Source organism: Pogonomyrmex barbatus, unplaced genomic scaffold (assembly GCF_055798465.1).
Source record: "Pogonomyrmex barbatus isolate J1 unplaced genomic scaffold, ASM5579846v1 scaffold1, whole genome shotgun sequence".
Classification (NCBI taxonomy): domain Eukaryota; kingdom Metazoa; phylum Arthropoda; class Insecta; order Hymenoptera; family Formicidae; genus Pogonomyrmex; species Pogonomyrmex barbatus.
In genome coordinates, this window is record NW_028297098.1 from 5,851,153 (window position 1) to 5,869,767 (window position 18,615).

The window sequence follows — 18,615 nt, forward strand, 5'->3', positions numbered from 1 at the left end:
GAATGCCGATTTCTACCCTCGTTCCAGCACGAACTAGCTGGCTCCGAAACGCGGGCACTTTCGCGGAAATCTGCGCACGTTATGAAAAAGCAAAAAAAAAAAAAAATAAATAAGGAAAGAAATTCAGAGCGATCCCGCGAACGTAAGACGGTGTAATCGCTATAATAACAGGAGCACTTTCGGGCGCAATTTCCGATGCTATAGAGATGCAAAATGCGATCCCATTAAAATTATACCGGTTTCACTCTCGTTTCTGATACGAACATTATGTTTGTTGTATGTTCGATATACACATTTGAGGAACCTTAATTTAAAAATTAAGAAGATTAAAATTTAGTTTAGTTTCAAAAGCCGAGCTTAAGAAATGTTCCCGTCTCTGCACGTTCCAAAACGTGTCTTCATTTAAACAAATTCTTCCTTTAGAAAAAAAAAGGATTAAAACATATCGTAATGAGGCTTATATCCGTTTCCTTCGAAAAGAGAGAGGGGATTACTAGAGCGCGAGAGGCGAAAAATATTTCCTTCTCGAATGCCGAAGCATCGCTGGCAAGGTGGACGGTCCGATTCCGTTTCGTTTGCCATGATATATGCCCAATCCCACCCATTCTCCCTCGGCGATGATTACAGGTTGCTCGTGCATTAGACCCGTGTCTAAAACAAACCGCTCTCACATCTACCAACAGTTTAAAGCCGCGGGGCGTGACTGCCGATGCCCTGTCGGATTTCCTGCGTGTACCGCCGGTCTCCTATTGCGGCCGCTATCCGCTATTTGGACTCCGACGTCAATTGAGGGATCGAGAGATCGATCGCGGAAGTTATATGCAATATCGCGAACACCGCGCGAACGTGTCGCAAATATATCAAAAGGCATATCCGATCTAAACGCGTCTACCGTGGATTGAAACTAAAAAATTGGTATTTATAAATGAATATGAAAAATATATCATAAAATGTTTGATGAAATCAATTAAAATTTATAAATGGAGGATGAGATGATTTCATTTTCTGATATGTTAATGACTCGGCTATATGTGAACGAATAAATTTATCGAGCCACTCAACTGTCATGCAGATTGAAAATTATATAGTTTCGTGCAAGATATTTGCACGATTCTTCTTTCAATATCTAAGACATATCTGAACTCATAAATTTCAATTTATCACTATGCGCGTATAACATTTAATCAAAAATAAAATACCCATTAAACATTGTAATTAAAATCATTTCTGTAAATTTTATTCATAATTTTACATTCCATGTATTTTGATATATATGTCTATATAATCTTTAATCTATATGTTTTATTTATGTTGTACATTTTGATCGCATCTCAAGTACATTTCGCGGCACATAAATTTGTGAATAAAATTCTACTTCAAATTCTAACTTGGATTATATATCATCCGAAGTAGACTTAATTATAATAAATTTAACGTTAACTCGTGAAATATATATATATATATATATATATATATATATATCATTTTCATACAGTAGTTAATTCGCGCACGTCAAATTTATGACTTGCAATTTTGTCGGTTTAACGAGTGTCCGAAGCTAAAATTTGCAATCCTGTCTTTCTTATTTCGGACGGAGGATATCCCAGATCGGATGGAGGCATGTTTTATCATCCGTAGAGTCACCCGCCTACATTAACTGTCGCGAACGGACGCGAAGAGAATGACTTGCGATCGGGCCGGTCGTTCAGGGTAGCTGCTGAAGATGCCATCGATAGCGTCCTAGTGGAGGCGCGCTGGCATTCATCACCGTAGGACCTATTTGCGTGAGCAAATCACGATTCTCTTCGTTACATCGCCAGATGTCTATGTCTTTATATCATGCGGCGTGACGGAAAGGAGATGCGCGCTGCACGCTGCCCGATTCGCATTAGCGTTATTTATTTCGCGAGCGTGAGGTTGAAGGGTTGCGTGTATGTATGTACGTACGTAACGAGATCGCACACGATCGTTGTTTTCCATCGGAGAGAAACGCAATACGACGTAGCGCTGAGCGCACGACATGTCGTGTAATCTGCGGCGCGACTCGTACAAGAAGAACGCGATTGAGACGTTTAACTGGCGTGACCGGATTTTTAAATCGCGATAATGAAACGCGTACGCGTTTCGCTTCTTCTTCAATAAAAAATTGAAAGTATTAAACTTGGAGATGTTGATAAATTTCGAAATTATTATTATGTGAATTACAATTTGCGTTATTGTCGCGTCCGTGCACAGATTCATCGAGATCTAAAAACTAAGTAGACGGCAGCACGTACGTAAGAGGCTGTCCAGAAAAATTAGGCACCTCTGAGCACCTTGCGTTTAACACGAGACTTCCACCTGCGATTATTTCCTCCTCCGCCGCTGCCTTCTCCTCCTCCGTGACCGTAATAGTTAGACGGATTACGGAGATCATTATAACGCGCGCACGGTCGAAATATTTAGTGGAATCTCCATCGAAATTAGGAGAGACCCGTCATTGTAGAAATTCTGTTTTTCTGCTGCCTTCTGGGGAAAGAGGGTGTGTATAATCAACATGTCAAAATAGTTTCTCGAGTAGAGCCGGTCCTACAACTCTAATATATCGTTCGAATGAGGCGAACGAACACCAGGAATGTGAAACTGCGCCGCGGGCCCTCGACACATTATTTTAAAAATTAATCTTTGCGAGAGCTCGTACAACCCCCTTTAATAATGGATTATTATAGAAAATGATAAACACGTAGAGGCAAGTAAAATTTATGTTTTTATTATAAATTGAAAATCATTGTATTGTAAAAAGGTTACGAAAAATTACGAGATTAATAATAAATATATAACATCAAAACATATACAACTCTGTTATAAATTACATGATTTTTATACTTGTTATTTATTAACTTCCCAAACACTAATCAGATTCTATGATCGGAATGGTTGACATGTCATTTATTTATCTCTCTCATTTTAATGAAAGATAGCTGCTGATATATTCCATTAATTATTTAGCAATTCTAACTATAATGCGATAAAAGTTTCTTTTACATAAAAAAAATAAAATAAAATTGCAAAATAAATTTACAAAGTAGTCAAGTGATAAGTACATCACTGTTGTGAAAGGAAGAGAACTGAGAAGAGGGAAGTTGGAGAGCTGTACGGGTCAGGCGGTCTCTCGGGGTTAAATGAGAGGGCGTTGATTATGAATTTTGAAGGATTCTTTAACCGCAGCGTCTTTAATTAAAGTTAATTACCGTCAGAATCGCCGTTCGCTACTCTAAACGTCGCTAACTCTCGTCTCGCGGCGTTACAGAACCGTATGATTACAGGGCAAAATAGTCGCGTGATTGATCTCTCGACTCGAATGTACAACAAGCCTCGTTTCGAGCGCCGTCTCTCCCTCTTTCCCTCTGTCTGCTCGTCAAATCAAAGGGAGAAAGAAACAGAACGGGAAAGGGTTAATACTGAAAACGCTAGGGCGAAAGCAAAACAACAACAGACAAATTTCAGACAAATGTGCAAACCGAATAAATAATCGTGCATGAAACCTGTTTATTTTCCAAATAAAAAAAATATAATTACTTAGTAATATATTTATAAATTATAATAAACATTTGCGGGTGCAGATTATATTTTGAAATTGCTACATATATAAGTGTGACATCACCGTTCATAAATTTTTGATAATCTCTCTATGCTCATCGAGGCATCGGATGAATACAGTCGAATGAATACAACGAAAAATGTCGAACCGTCGAAAAGCAAGGCATCGCGATACGAGACAATGCGGGGTGGAGGATCGAGGCGTGTTCCCAACGAGATCGAGATCGACGAGCCCCTCTTACCTGGAGCGGGATCGCGCCGCATCGTCTCCCGCGAACGACGCACCAAGAGAAAAAGGACAGGGAAAGAAAAAATAAATCCGACAACGGATAGAGGGAGAGCGTTAATAATAATAATAACAACGATATCGACGGGGATTAATGCTCATCTTGATAGATCGCGCGATATACGATCCGAACTTCAATTTCGGCCGCGATGCGCGAACTCTTCTCTCGCACAACCGGGCGGCATGAATAATTCAGACCGAAATAATAATGTGTGCACGTGCTATAATCATACAAGTCAAATATAATTACGAGGCAGGACGAAAGCAGAAGGGGTTGACGGGGGTGGGTCGTAACCAGTGAAATATCAACGTGTCGGAGGGGCGCTCTGTTACTCCGGACAACATAACTCGCGACGATTACGTTCGCTAAATTACAACTACCGGTGCAATTAATTTGTATCTCTCTCGATACAGGTGAAAGTTCTTTACCGATATATATATATATATATATATATATATATATATATTTTTTTTTTCATTCTTTTGCGTATTGGATTGAACGAGAAATTTAGAGAGACAAATCCGTAAAAATTTCTACGAAGTAATTGAGTCGCAGACTCTTCCTTTTTTTTTCTTGTTACAAAAATTCTTATAATTGACGAATGGATCGGACTTAATGTCACAATAAATGTGGCAATCTGCTCGAAGATAGGGACGACACCCACGCTCGCAGGTGTGAATCTATCCGGGTCATTTGAATGGCCATTTGAACGAGCAATCGTCAAATTGATTCTCAGATCGACTCCACGACAACGGCGTGTTTTCAACTACGCCTATCTGATTTCATGTCTTTTTCCATATCCTGACCGATGAATAATGTATGTCTCAATTACTAGTGTTACTGTCCTACCAATGACGAATTAAAAGGACATAAAGAAATTCGGCGAACACATCATAGATTGTTATAATGAAAATTATTTGTAATAAAGTTTTACATCACAAATCATTTATTATTTAATGGAGAATCTTTTCAAACGAAATATCTTATTGTTAATTAAGTAGTAAAGGTAGTTTTTAAAACTTATTAATTAATCGAATAATAAAAGGTATAAAAATAATGAAATATTATTAAGTACAAGTGTTAAATATTTAATAATATCTTTAACATTATTAACAACATTTTTTAACAACAAATGCTACTTAAACTTTATTTTAAATATGCAAAAAAATCTGTTTTTTATTATTTTTTGTAATAATTAGGTTTTATAATAAGAAGATTGAAAAAAATTTGATTGAGAAAATTTTTAATTTTTTTATATCATTACCATATAATTCTATTAATAGAATATTCCGCTATTCTAACTGCTCATTACCGTTATAACTCGCAAAAAAGAGTTAGTTTGCGATTCCTCATTCCACGTCATTATATAATTGCACATCGTTTCAGTGCATTAGTTTTGCACGGAATGATGCGCGTTGATTAAACGTCATCCTAGTATAGATGATAATCTGCCAATCAGATGTTCGAAAAAAAATCCGCGCCACGATACGCATTCTTAAATATATGTATATCCGTATCATCATCACAAATTAAGTTGAAGATTACCCATATCCGGCATGCGAGATGACATGTCAAACTCCTACCGTCACAAACGGTATTTAATTGGCTCTAATATCAATTCACATGCAAGCATACAAATAACGCAATCGTCTCGTGGACTAACCAAAGTATTTCATTTTTATATGTACAATTATCATGTACAGAAATATTTTGTAATTCATTAATGATATTAAATTGATAGATAAATCGGAATTTTCCTTTAAACTTTTTTTTTAAATTATTAATATATGATTTTCAAATTCATTAAAGAAATTTTTAATTTATTTGTTTTTCTTCAATCAATCTTCATTTAAAAGAATATATATCAAATAATTGATAAGCGACAGACGACAAAAGCATCGCAATGGACTAAGCTTGAACGTAATAGTCGATTGGACAATTTGATAAGTTGCAAAATGATCAAAGAATGAATACTCGTACATGTCGTGTTCTCGAAAGCTTAGCCACCTCGTCTGATACAATCATGCCCGCAAAAAAGAAATAAAACGGCAAATTAATTTGCTCCCGGGTACGCTTTATCTGCCGCTTAAATGTAAGTCGGTGGCAATTCGTCTTGCTCATTCCGTGGCCACAGGCAGTAAAATGTATTCGTGAATTAAGACATTCGCCAAGCGGATATAGTAATTCGCCAGAAAGAAGTAGAATGACTTATTGTGAAGATAAAAGCGGAGAAACAATGGGACTAGAGAAATCGATTAAGACTAATATTGATGTTATTACATTACTCTGAAAGATTTTTTTCGCATATTTCTTCATAATTCTCCGGAAATCGATGAATTTTGTTAATATTACACACAACATTAATGTAAAAAAATTATAATTATTATGCAATATATTACTTTATATATAAAATGGATTATATTTTCTAAAAAAATTTTTATTAATATTACTCTTTATTTTATTTATTTATTTAGTTATTTATTTAGTTATAGCTATTTAGTTATAGTTATTAGTTTAGTATAGTTATTAGTTTAATTAATTTTATTTTAGTTATAGCTACTTATAGCTAGTTATATATATTTTTTTAATTAAAAGCTGTTATTTAACTTTTAACTTTTTTTTTGCAAAAATACATCTCTTCGAAGCGAGCTTTATGTATTACCATGTAATACATTGTAAAACGTTCATAACTCGAGTTAGAGTCGTGTTCCTCGGTCGTTCCTTTTATCCGGCTTACATCTGCTGGTTCGAGAAGAATAAGCGCATCACGTGCCTCCTATTAATAACGTCAGACGAATAAAACTTTCCGCGGTATCTGCAATTGTCATCCTGTGACGCGACAAATTCCGCAACGCCACACCGAAATCTTCCGAATCATCCTGATCATCCTGCCTCGCTACTATAGTAGCACTGTTTTGACTTTCACTGAATATCGACGCTTCGCTTCCGTATGCCTCGATACGCCTTACGATTCGATACAATTGATATCGCAATTGATATCCATAACTGAAGAGCTATCAAAGTTGTCTGATCAATCTGTTTGTTTCTACTTAAAAAATCATTTTTTTCAATAAATCCATCTATATTTTGAATATTTCGCATCTATATATCTTGAAATCTTAACGAATTAAAACGTCAGACTGATCATCGCGATATGTTTAATCTTTTTTTTTAATTTATTATACGCTCTGTGTATTTTAGTAAAAATTCATTAATATTTATTAACATTATAAGACAAAGATACATAAGAAAAAAAAAAGGAACTAGCAGATAGATTTTTTTTCAAGAATTCTACACCTCAACCGGTCTTAAGCAGTCTATTCTCGTATCGTTTACTCTATAAAAGTCACAAACGATCCGATTCCCGTTTCTACGATCCCTTTTGTCCTCTCAAAATTCGTCGGAAACGTGATCAACATCGCGGAGCGGGCCCTCATAATCTAAATTCCATCTCTTCCTGCTCCTTCACGTATTCGTCCGCGGGAAAACGGGCCTGACCAGTCGCCGCCGGTTCGCCGGTTCGCTTCTCCGTGGGGCCCTGCTTGCCCCGGCAAGCTTAACTCGAGACCTCGGCGGGGCCCGCAGTGTCCTCTTCGGCACATGTCACCGTGTCATGGCGGCCGCGATTTTGGGCCCCGCCGTCCCGCGCTCAAGCGTACGTGTCGCGCATCTGATACAGCCGTAACAAATGACATCGTCGAACTGGCGTATAGTCGCCGGCTGGCTATCTCTTCATCTCGCGCACGACGACGACGGGGCAAATATTGTCGGGCCCGACGAGGCCCGCGGCATTGTCGGACCCGGGACAACACTTGGCCAGTCGACCGTCGGTCGGTCGGTCTAAGTATTGTCGTGCGATCGTCCCCGTCGACGAACGGTCCGAACGGTCAATACTTTCGCCGCAGTTTAAGGGTGGCTTAAGCGGGCCCTAGTTAGAAGACATGACGCCGGGTTATGAGCCCGATGCCGGAGCCTCATGGGGAGGACTTTCGTTGTAACACGTGTTGCTAACCGGTTCCACCTTAATTGTCTTAAACGGGCATCATCATAATTCTGGGTTTATCTCTCGGGGCGGCAGCGCCGTCGTGGCTTGACGTCGCGACGTCCGCTCGCCCGGCGACTCCTCGTGATCTAATGGTGATTTCGAAATTGATGAAACGGCCATGCACCATGAGGAATAATATTACGAGAAAGAGTAACGGAGATTACTGTTCGATGGCGGTTGTATAATAATCATGAGAGCGAGGCGAACTCGACGTCGTTATTATCATCTTGCCAAAAGCAACACGAACTTCCACGCGAAATGAAATATGATCGTGTATGATTTATAATACAAGTGTCGACTTTTGTGTGGGCCATCCACTTTCTCGAAACCTTCGTCTCATAAATTACGCAATAACCTTTATTTCTTTATCGTTATTATTATATTCTGTCTCCTCCTGTGAATTTGCCCTTTGGCGCCTAGCTCTAGTTCTAGTGTTTTATCTCCGTAAAGGTTTTACTTGAACGCTTTTAATATAAAGGGACTTTGTTTTGGCTGTATTTCAGCAGCGAGGGTCCAAAAAAACACGATACCTGATAAGATACGAAGGGCCGGGCTGAAAAATTCGGTATCCCGGGTCGTGTCCTGACGATCGTGAGGGAAGGGCCGGGGCCGAAATTAGGTTTGCGAGACACGTTTCTTCCCTCGTGCGCAGCACGGCGCGAAGAGAACGCGGCTTTCGGTTCACCGTGCGACGGTGTCAGGACGTTAACCGTGAGGTATCCATCACTGCCTTACTGAGAAACCCACGACACGACGGTGTTCCGACTTCGGTCGGATCAGGTTAGATAAATGTAATAGTCCATAGTTCAGCTTGCTAACAAGGCTAGTCTCCCCTAGATCCGAGATAAAGACACGGTCCAGCTGACTTCGGGGCCGCTCATAATGAGGTCTAGTAGAAGTCGATCGCCGATTATGGCATTCTTCGATGATATTTCATCAATCATCCGGATCCGCCGCCGAATTCATTATGCGAAATCCGCGCGCTCAATATTTACGTTCGTAAAGCGAGACAAGCGCGATGATCGCTTCGTCGTTAAACATCGAAAAAGAATTATGGGGAATCTTCCTCACAAATTTTTATGATACAGAGACTCATACAGAGACCTTTCGCCTTTCGGCAAAGAGAGAGAGAGAGACACGGCGCAAGTTACCTTGATATTTATAAATTTATCTATAAATTTTAATAACACCAAGATTTCATCTAGAAAGTAGCGAGTTATCGATATAAATGACACGTTTTGAAGGATTTGTCACGCTAACTTGATAAATATCGCAAACAAAATGACTATATTAATCATCGCGGGTAATTTCAACAGGACGTCGCGGCCGAGCGACATTAATTTATGCCCAAAAATAAACTGTTAACTGTGAACCACTCTTTTCGATTAATAATGCCGATAACATTATTACCGCCCGTCCATCGTGCATATAAAATGTTCCAAACCAAAACATTGAATGTTTTTTGTGACAAATTATTGGCCAATTTAACTTCTTTTTAACGAAAATTAAAAATTTCTCTATAAATAAATGATTATATTTAATAAATGATCGATGATTACATATTTCTTTGTAAACGTAAGAATGAAATTTCGATTAAAGATTAAAATTTAAATTAAAATTAGAGATTAATTGGAAATTATTACTCTGTTGTATATTTGACATTTTGAAACTTATTTTGAAAACTTTGCTTTTAATCGTTAAGTTTCCGAAAGATATGCCTTTCTATATACATATCCTTGTTTAGAAAATATAAATATCCAATTAGTCAAACAATACTATGAGAGAACATTCGGTATGTATCTCGCCTAAAGACCGGATTTCTCAGATATTAACGGCCCGTCTCTTTCATAACGTGTAACAAGACTCGCAAGACGCGCCAGCTTTCTCTCTCCCTCTCTCCCTTTTTCTTTCTCTTTCGCTCTTTTTTCTCTTTCCTTTTTCCCATGTGTTGATTAAGTTGAAATTTATTATTAAACCATACCGATATGTGTTCCCGCGCACAACTTTACGACGAGGAGCTTTAATTTCCTGCGGAACGCGCATTAATCATTTATCGATGATTAACTCGTAGCCGCCGATAAAATCGAGAGCGGTTCTTGATATTATGAGCAACGACTGGCGTGAAGTCATACAACTTGAAAACTTTCTTAATATTTCTCTTAGTTGCAAGAACTAAAGACGCTATTTGTTCAAGCCTGCTTTAGAGACGGTCTATAATTTGTTAAATTTCAAGAGAGAATTTTGCTAATTTCATGTATTGCGTAATAGAAATAAATTTGAAATATTTAAAAAATTTGAATGCATACATATATGAAATATATTTAGAGAAAAAAATATATATATGTACATAAAAATGCACGACATATAAAATTATAGACAGAATTCTAAGTCTAATAGCTAACACGAATTATATTTTGTCTAAAATGAATTTTATATAATTAACATTAACATTTGTTTGCAAGTAACAATACAAAATTTAACGATAAACATATATAAAAATTATAGTAAACTCATATATTTTTACATGTATGTAAAAATATATGAGTTTACTATAATTTTTATAAATTACAAAAAATGTATAAATTTTTTTCATAAATTCTTTAACTATTGATTTATACATATTCTATTTTGTAGGTAAATAACAAAATTACCGTCTGCTTGTTATACTAACTGCTTCTTGTTCTAGTCATAATGCTTGTCGAGAGGGCGTTAGCGCATAGAGAATTTTTTTCTCATATCAACTATATACTAATATATAACTATATACTAATATATAACTATATACTAATATAGTATATTTTTAAATCGGGCAATCTTCATTAATTTTAGCTTTAAAATTCCAGAACGTTATAAAATAAAAATAATAATCAGCTTAATCAAAATTCTTTAAATTATAATTACAATATTTTTGCAACAACATTCTGTTGATGAAAATTAAAAAATCGTGATTTTCACTTATCTGTTCCAGTCTCGTTCTCTCCCTTATTTTTTTCTTTCTTTATTATTATGTTTAAAGTGATTTCTATCAAATTTCAATTAATCGTCAATTAATTTGTCAAGTAATTTTCAGTATCCTATTAACGTAAAAGATTATTAATTTTTGGTTGTTTCGGCAAATGAAGAAAAAAGATTAAAGATTACAGATTAAATTAAATAATGAGAAACGTGTTATAATCGTGCCGGTTGAATTAATCGGCATTTAAATTATGCGGAGGTCGAAATTAATCATGTTTAAAAAAGATTAATATAGTTAAATATAACACGACAAGATATACATACCACAATCCATTGTGTCTTGTTGAGAACATGGGGACCATATTATTTTCTGATTCCCACGCAGAAAACAATTGTTTTCTACACCAGTATTGAAGTTATATGACATCCATGTGCAGCAATTATTGTACACGATGATAAATTGTACAAAATATTTTCAACTTTTCGTGCAACAAGAGAGAGCAGTTCTAGAAAAAAATACGAACATTTCGACGCATTTTACAATGAAGAATTAATCTCGAACAAACTCTAATCAATTTCATCTGCAATTAATTTTTAATCGTCGCATTTGCTCAGAACAAAATTTCTGAGTTCATATATTTTCCTATTTCTATTTTTTTTTTTAACGTAGCTCTTATGTACAACAAAATATCAATGATTTTATCCGTATTAACAAAATGCTAATAATAACAAAAATTACTTACCTAATATCTATCCTTTCAATGCAGATTAATCTTAATCTCTTCGATTTAATTTACTCTATTTTTTCTAATTGTTGAAATTAAAAAAGGATGAAAAATAAATTAAGTCAAGGTTATTCTACTTGGTAGAAATAAATTAATTGCTGATTAAATGAATTGAAGTTTGATTAGTCATCGGTCAAGTACGATTAAAAATCTATCGAGATATCGAAATATCGTATCGTTTATAGTCATGTGACGTGATACCCTGGCAACTACTTCACGTTGTAGCTGACGCCATTTAACATGGTTAACCTAACCTTTTTGGTCAAAATAAACTACTACTTGTCAAAATAAATTTAATATTTGAAAAGCATATAACAATTCCGTATCTATGTTCCTCTCGAGTTTCTAAATTTTTATATATTATTAATGAAACAATTATTTACGGTATATTTATGTTTTTCATAGATAAATTTATTATTTGATTACTAACACGTGAAACAAAAAATAATGAATGAACACGAGGAACTTATTGTCTGTGTGCCCGGTAATTATTCATTTATTTATTTCTTTTTAATAATCTCTCAATCTCTTAAACTAACTTTTTAAAATTTTTTTAAGGTCAAAGATTATGCGTAGCTGATAAAAGTAATGTAGCTGGACCTGGGACATACGAACAGCAAGGTTACATCTACTCCAAGCTCGCTGGTGTCGTAAAATTAGTGACGGATGATAAAGTAAGTTTTATGTGCAATTCTATATAAAATGAGAATAAACAATTTAAATCTATATATTTACAGACTCGTACTATCGAGGTACATGGTATAACAGAGCAAAGTATCGTTCCAGCACCAGGAGATATTGTGACTGCCATGGTCACTGTAGTTAATCAAAGATTTTGCAAATGCAGTATTAAATGCGTAGGTGACATAGTACTGACAAGACCTTACAGAGGGATATTAAGGAAAGAAGATGTTCGAACTATTGACAAAGACAAGATAGAGATGTACAAGTGCTATCGACCTGGAGACATCATTCTTGCGAGAGTTGTATCCTTTGGGTCACTGAAATAATAGATTTAAATGTTAAAGATTATACATATAATATTTATTTCTATCAATAGATTCAATCTGAATTTAACTTACTTTTATCTTTTCTTAATTTTAAGAACTAGAAAAGGATAATTTAAACTGAAATTAAAATTAATCTATATTGATAGAAATGAAGCTAATTTTTCCTATACCTCTTAAATAGTTACCAATGACAGAAGTACATACTTATCAATTGAGTACCGCAGAAAATGAATTAGGAGTAGTTATAGCTCATAGTGATGAAGGTAAAGATTCAGTATATTTTTCATCCTGATTGTTTAATTTTAATAGCACGTTATCTTATAGGTGTAGCCATGGTGCCGATCAGTTGGACACAAATGCAATGCCCGAAATCATTGTCCAAAGAATTCCGCAAAGTCGCTAAAGTTGTGCCAGAACACATTGTAGCGGAACACAGCGAGCAACTAATGAATGAATAAGAACACAATAGTAACACTTCAAATTGCAAATTATTTTTGTATTTTCTATTATTATATAGTCTGCGTGTAAAAAGCTTATATAAGTGAATGCAATCATTTGAAAATAATAAATTATCAATTATTTGGAGCAACAAAAATAAAATTTCTAAATATTTTTGTTTCAATTAAATGAATTCTTTCATTTTTTTTTTTTTTTACTTTACTAGTATTAATTTGCGTATATATTTTATTTTGCTCTTACATATTCCTCTGCTTCTTCTATCGTTGACAATGTGTGGCAGCACAGTCAGTATTTTGATGCTTGTAAATATTTATCGTGCATAGGAGTGTCTGTTTATTTTAATACGAGCATTTCATATTACCTGTTGTCATTTGATAAACCAGTAACACGAAGGAGCGAAAATGGCAGAAACATCATTTTCGAAACCGTCAGACACTGAAACACTGAATTACATTCAGGGTGAGTGTTCATTACAACTTATGAGGTTAGGTCTGTGCGTGTTACACCGTATAATAAAAGTGCACTGATAAGAAACGCACATTTGTGCGTTTCTGATATTTCATGATTATTAATCATGAAAGTCAATTGATGCAAACAACTACATGTTGAATAAGTGACATTATTGATTTCTCTTAATTACTGTATTTTATTGTGTTATTACACTGATATATATATATATATATATATATATATATATATAAAATCATTGAATATTGCTTATTAATTGCGCTCCATAAATATTAAACAAAGCTTGAATTGTTTGTGCAGAGATACGGCAAATGATGCATGGGTTTGGTGATAGTAGTGAACCATTGTTTGAATCTGCCAAGATTATAGAAGAGGTAGTACTACAACAAATGAAAACAATCGTTAGAAGAGCTTGCGAAATTGCAGATAGACGAGCCGTTTCAAAGAAAAGTAATGTCATTAATGGAGAGGACCTTCTTTTTCTTTTACGCAAAGACAAGGTCAAACTTCAGCGTATTGTAAAGTATCTCGGTAAATATATAGTAAAACTTGTGAATTGTGCCATATATTGTATAAAAGCTTTCTTTATAAAAGGAAATTTCTTTCAGAACTGAAAGAATTGGGGACTTCGGCTCAAAAAATCTTGACAAACGATGTACCACAGAATGTTACAGATACTGAACAAATAGATAATATAAAGAAAATGCCATTTCAGACTTTTTTAGATGAGATTGATAATACAGGTGAACTTTTGGAAAATCCATCCTCTGTGGACGATGTTAAACGACGTAGATGCATTCGTGCAGATATTGTGACGAGATCTATGGATGAGATTCATTACATGAAATTTGCCAAGGCGCGTCGAGTTTCCTTTGCAAACAAAAATCGCCATAAATTCAGCGATTGGATCTGTTTGGATGGTACTATCTTAATTAATATTATATCTATATATGTATCATTTATATATTAATTATTGTATTTATTTAATTGTAGGCGATGTTACCTTATCAAAGCAAGCATACACAATCTTATCTTATCTTGCATATGAAACGGTTGCTCAAATTGTTGATCTCGCTTTCCTGGTTCGACAAGATCAAAGTAAAATGCAAGGAGATGCCATAGATCGACAACGATATAACTATGTTAATCTATTTACATATAAGCCGCGCAAAGTATGTATTATAGTTATTAAAAAAAAAATCTAATGTAAAGCGACATGATATATCGCTATATGATATATTGTTTCATTTTTTGTAGAATTTTGTAATGAAATCATTAACTCCTTCAGAGATAACTGAAGCTCTTAGGAGGTACTGGTCTCCACAACTAGATATGACAGGTCCATTTAACAGATGGTCCATGAGAAGACCACATTTAAAACTCCTTGCATGTTAGATATGAAAATTTAAAGGTAAGAAACTCATAATAACATTAATCATTTTGGAAGGAAAATAATATCTTCGCTATATAATAAGATAGTTCATTTATACCTATTAGTTAAAATTAATCATAAAGAATGGGATATAATATGTACAATGTTAAAATTGACTCGTATTTATTGACATTTTCTTGATCTCTTGTACATATTTTTTATTTTTCTAAATTATAACTTTATACACGAGACTATATTGTTCTTTTTTTATCGCTTTTTGTTTATTATAAAACCGATTAAAATTATCGTATAATATTATAGAGATACTTATCATCTTAAAATAATTACAATATTTTCTGTACATATTATATTTGGTAATCCCTGATTGCTTTTCAAAAGGTAAAAAATGATTATATTATTACTTGAAATTACTGCAAGAGTATATTGTACTTTTCATAAAATATTTAAATATTTTTTTATCCGAATTACCAACGTTTTGGCAATACAGTTATTGTTTTAAAATCTAGTGAGATGTACTCATTACTCTACATCATTTGCACAAGTTTAATATAATAAATAAATGAACATCTATCAGATCTTTAACTAATATCAGTAACTAATATCTTCGGTATCTATTCATCTTACGAATTTACACAAATACTAATTTTGTTTCTATATCATGGTGAAAGTAGTGTTGATACTCGAGCTTTTCCTTCTGCACCTCCAGTTATACAAGTTCCAGATTGATTGGCAGTCGACCAGTCGCAACATAGAGTACCCTTGTGTCCGCCTAATTCTAAAATCTTTCCTTGTGTCCCTGGTGGCATCTGAAATAGAAAAATCGCATAAATGAAAACGAATTATACAATCAATTTTGACTAAATATTTTGAAATATCTTACGCATATGTACCTTGTATATATTTCCTCCAGTCTGCGTGCAAAGTAACATATAATTGCCACTCTGATCGAAAGTAAATAGTTTTCCATGAACAGGATTCTTCTCAATCTTGATTTTGGTCTCCCACAAGATCTTTCCAGAATGATTCAAACTCCTTTGGCATAACTTGCCATCTTCGCTTTGTGCGCATATGTTCGTAAAATCGTTAATTAATTCTATGTCAATTATTGGGCTAGAGTGGCAGTTGAGATTGTCTATTATCTCGTTTCGCCTCAGATCGTGTATGAGTATATTGCCGTTGGATAATCCCGTGATAAGTAATTGGCCGTTATGATTGAAAGTAGAGCACAGAGCGGTGACGTTCTGCTCCAGCGGCAGCGTTCTCTCAAGTTTCTTCGATTTTATATCATACAACAATAGTTTACCCTCATTGCCATCTGATACAGAGCAAACGAACGTCGATTCTGTTGGATTGCAGATTAAAGTGACAATTCGCGAATTCTCATGCTGGATATCCCAGAGCGTTTTGCAATCTCGCGTGTCGTGCAATTGAATCAGACCATTATTGTCGCCATGCAGGAAATAGCGTTCATTCTTCGATATCCAGTCTAGTGAGGTGATAGCTTTATTAGAATTCGCTGTAGCAGAAGTGAACGTGGTAACAGTCCTAATAAAGATAATAAAGATGTAAACAATATGAGTTACGAATTATTCAGCAATAGAAAAAAATAAATGAGTTTCTTACTTTGGTGAAGGAATCGGTGTCCATACTTTGATGACACCATCGGCGTCGCCTGTTGCGACGTACGAGCCACTGGCGTTACTCTTACATTGAATTATGGAGGTTTTATGTTCTGTATATTCCTCCTGTAAACATTACACATATTGTATAGACAATCAATGTAGTTAACAGTAAAAAAATTTCTTGAGATTATCAATGTTCTTTACCTGACTTAAAAGAATATAACTGGAATCTATTTTTTCTTTAGTTTTTCTTTCGACAGCAGTGTCCATAGAAGAGTCTCTTTTCCTAGAACTACTTAATCTTGAATCACAGCTGATGCTCCTCTTGGCGACTGTCTCAGACTTACTGATCGAATTCACCCGTCCTTTTGTGTTCGTCCGTTTAGTCGAGCTCATTTCAGGTTCCGCAACTTTTTTTACGTTTGTTACAGGTTTTCTACTTAGGATCGGACTGGATCCACCGCCAATGTTCCTTATGAGATTCCTCAGTGTCTTTGGATTTTCCAGTAACGGTGACTCTCTGTTATTTATAAATATTATTAATCATATTAGATTATAGAATTTTTTTACGAAACATAAACGTACTGAGCAATAATATAAAAATCATCCATGATGGGAGGATGCTGTGGTGCTGGACCCGGATTCACATCCGATATGTTTTCTACTTTAACAGACTCACTCAACCGTTGCTTGAGTATTTCATTCTCCTCTTGCAATCGTTTTAATTTATTTGTATCCTCATCAATTGTGAGTAATGTCGGCTGTGGCATACACTAAGATAACGGCATATTAAATTTCTCATCATTCATATCATGTTTTACGCACATATCTTATCATCTTTTATCTTTCTCTTATTATGACGAAAAATATATAAATACTCAATTTTTGTAGGAATATTCAAATGCTTTTATCTCATAGCTTTATATTATTTAAGCTTATTATTTATTAGCAGAAACTAATTTCAGCTTTGCAGTGCGAAAATCTTTTTACTTACTTGGAAAATTGTTGCTAAGAAATTATGTAAGGATACTAACATAGTATCATGCCACTGTTTGCTAAAATGGACAGAATAAGCTGGATTGTCTTCAGGATTCTTGATAAAAGCGAGAGCTGTAATACAAATTATACAAATTATGATCTACTAGATTTAATTATAAATTTTATAAGGAACATACCAAACCATTCCTTCCATTCTGAGTGGCCCTGTAATTCTGGCGCCATTTTAGTAAAAAATTCTTGTATTCTATCTTGCTTGCCATTCACGGCTGCATTCACCAGGTACATCTTTAGCACAGCATTTTCTAATTTTCTGACCGCAGGTGTAAAATGACTTTCCAATCGGCAAAACATTCTAGTATCCAAATGTCCCCATAGTTCCCTCAGCGATGCCAGATCATAATTATATATGTATTGCATTAATTGATCGATTATTTTATCTACCTGTTCAATGGAACAATGTTGAATATTGTTAAGATATTTTCTTGATATTAATGTATAATTTTCATACATTACTAATAATATATATATTTCATATACAAATATTTCTGTCTAGGCATATTTTATATAAAGAAACATATGTAGATGTATCACGGCAGAATAAAGCAAATATATTGATAAATACAATGATGTAAAGAGAAATATGAAATTATCCTAAATCTTGACCTCTTGATAGCTTCATTTGATTTGATATTTTCCTGTTATCTTGCTATAATCACTCTCACCCTAAATCCTTTTTCTTTTTCCGCTTTCAAATCATTATCAAAAGCCTTCAAAGTCTGACTAAAACCTCTGAAGAGCAAGTACTCCTTTACCAACTCGTCCACATACTGTATGTGAGACATTTTCCCTCCAATTTCTTTGAAATGTTACTCGTTCGCACCAGTTGACAGCTGTATATTGTCATCCTTCGGCCATCTTGATTCCCCATTGGAGGTACAACAGCAACACTTTACTTGGTTGTAGGATTGCCAACATAAAGCCTTGCAATAGAAAGGCATGTGAGAGTTCGTATC

The 18,615-nt window shown here is 34.8% G+C and overlaps 3 protein-coding genes and 1 long non-coding RNA gene across 4 annotated transcripts; 2 read left to right on the top strand and 2 right to left on the bottom strand.

Annotated features, from left to right (window-relative positions):
- Positions 1-10,212: 10,212 nt before the first annotated feature.
- Positions 10,213-13,502, bottom strand: LOC105432406 (uncharacterized). The gene is made up of 5 exons (XR_968396.3): positions 13,361-13,502; positions 12,866-13,104; positions 11,610-12,652; positions 11,191-11,372; positions 10,213-10,985 (listed from the first exon to the last, which is right to left on the bottom strand). It is a non-coding gene; the product is annotated as an uncharacterized LOC105432406 (long non-coding RNA).
- On the top strand, positions 11,839-13,261 carry Csl4 (exosome component 1 Csl4). Its single transcript, XM_089085362.1, has 6 exons — positions 11,839-11,894; positions 12,056-12,135; positions 12,210-12,325; positions 12,389-12,637; positions 12,843-12,924; positions 12,986-13,261. The coding sequence occupies exons 2-6, from the start codon at positions 12,099-12,101 to the stop codon at positions 13,117-13,119; spliced, it is 618 nt and encodes a 205-aa protein (XP_088941488.1). The 5' UTR covers positions 11,839-11,894; positions 12,056-12,098; the 3' UTR covers positions 13,120-13,261.
- Positions 13,438-18,226, top strand: Spt3 (Transcription initiation protein Spt3). The gene is made up of 6 exons (XM_025219689.2): positions 13,438-13,579; positions 13,889-14,119; positions 14,197-14,508; positions 14,582-14,760; positions 14,846-14,999; positions 17,035-18,226. The coding sequence occupies exons 1-5, from the start codon at positions 13,522-13,524 to the stop codon at positions 14,981-14,983; spliced, it is 918 nt and encodes a 305-aa protein (XP_025075474.1). The 5' UTR covers positions 13,438-13,521; the 3' UTR covers positions 14,984-14,999; positions 17,035-18,226.
- Positions 15,127-18,557, bottom strand: LOC105432408 (WD repeat-containing protein 91). Its single transcript, XM_011647208.3, has 8 exons — positions 18,325-18,557; positions 17,779-18,043; positions 17,598-17,713; positions 17,189-17,376; positions 16,808-17,123; positions 16,605-16,726; positions 15,872-16,526; positions 15,127-15,787 (listed from the first exon to the last, which is right to left on the bottom strand). Exons 1-8 carry the CDS (start codon positions 18,442-18,444, stop codon positions 15,638-15,640), a joined length of 1,932 nt encoding a protein of 643 aa, XP_011645510.2. The 5' UTR covers positions 18,445-18,557; the 3' UTR covers positions 15,127-15,637.
- Positions 18,558-18,615: the final 58 nt, after the last annotated feature.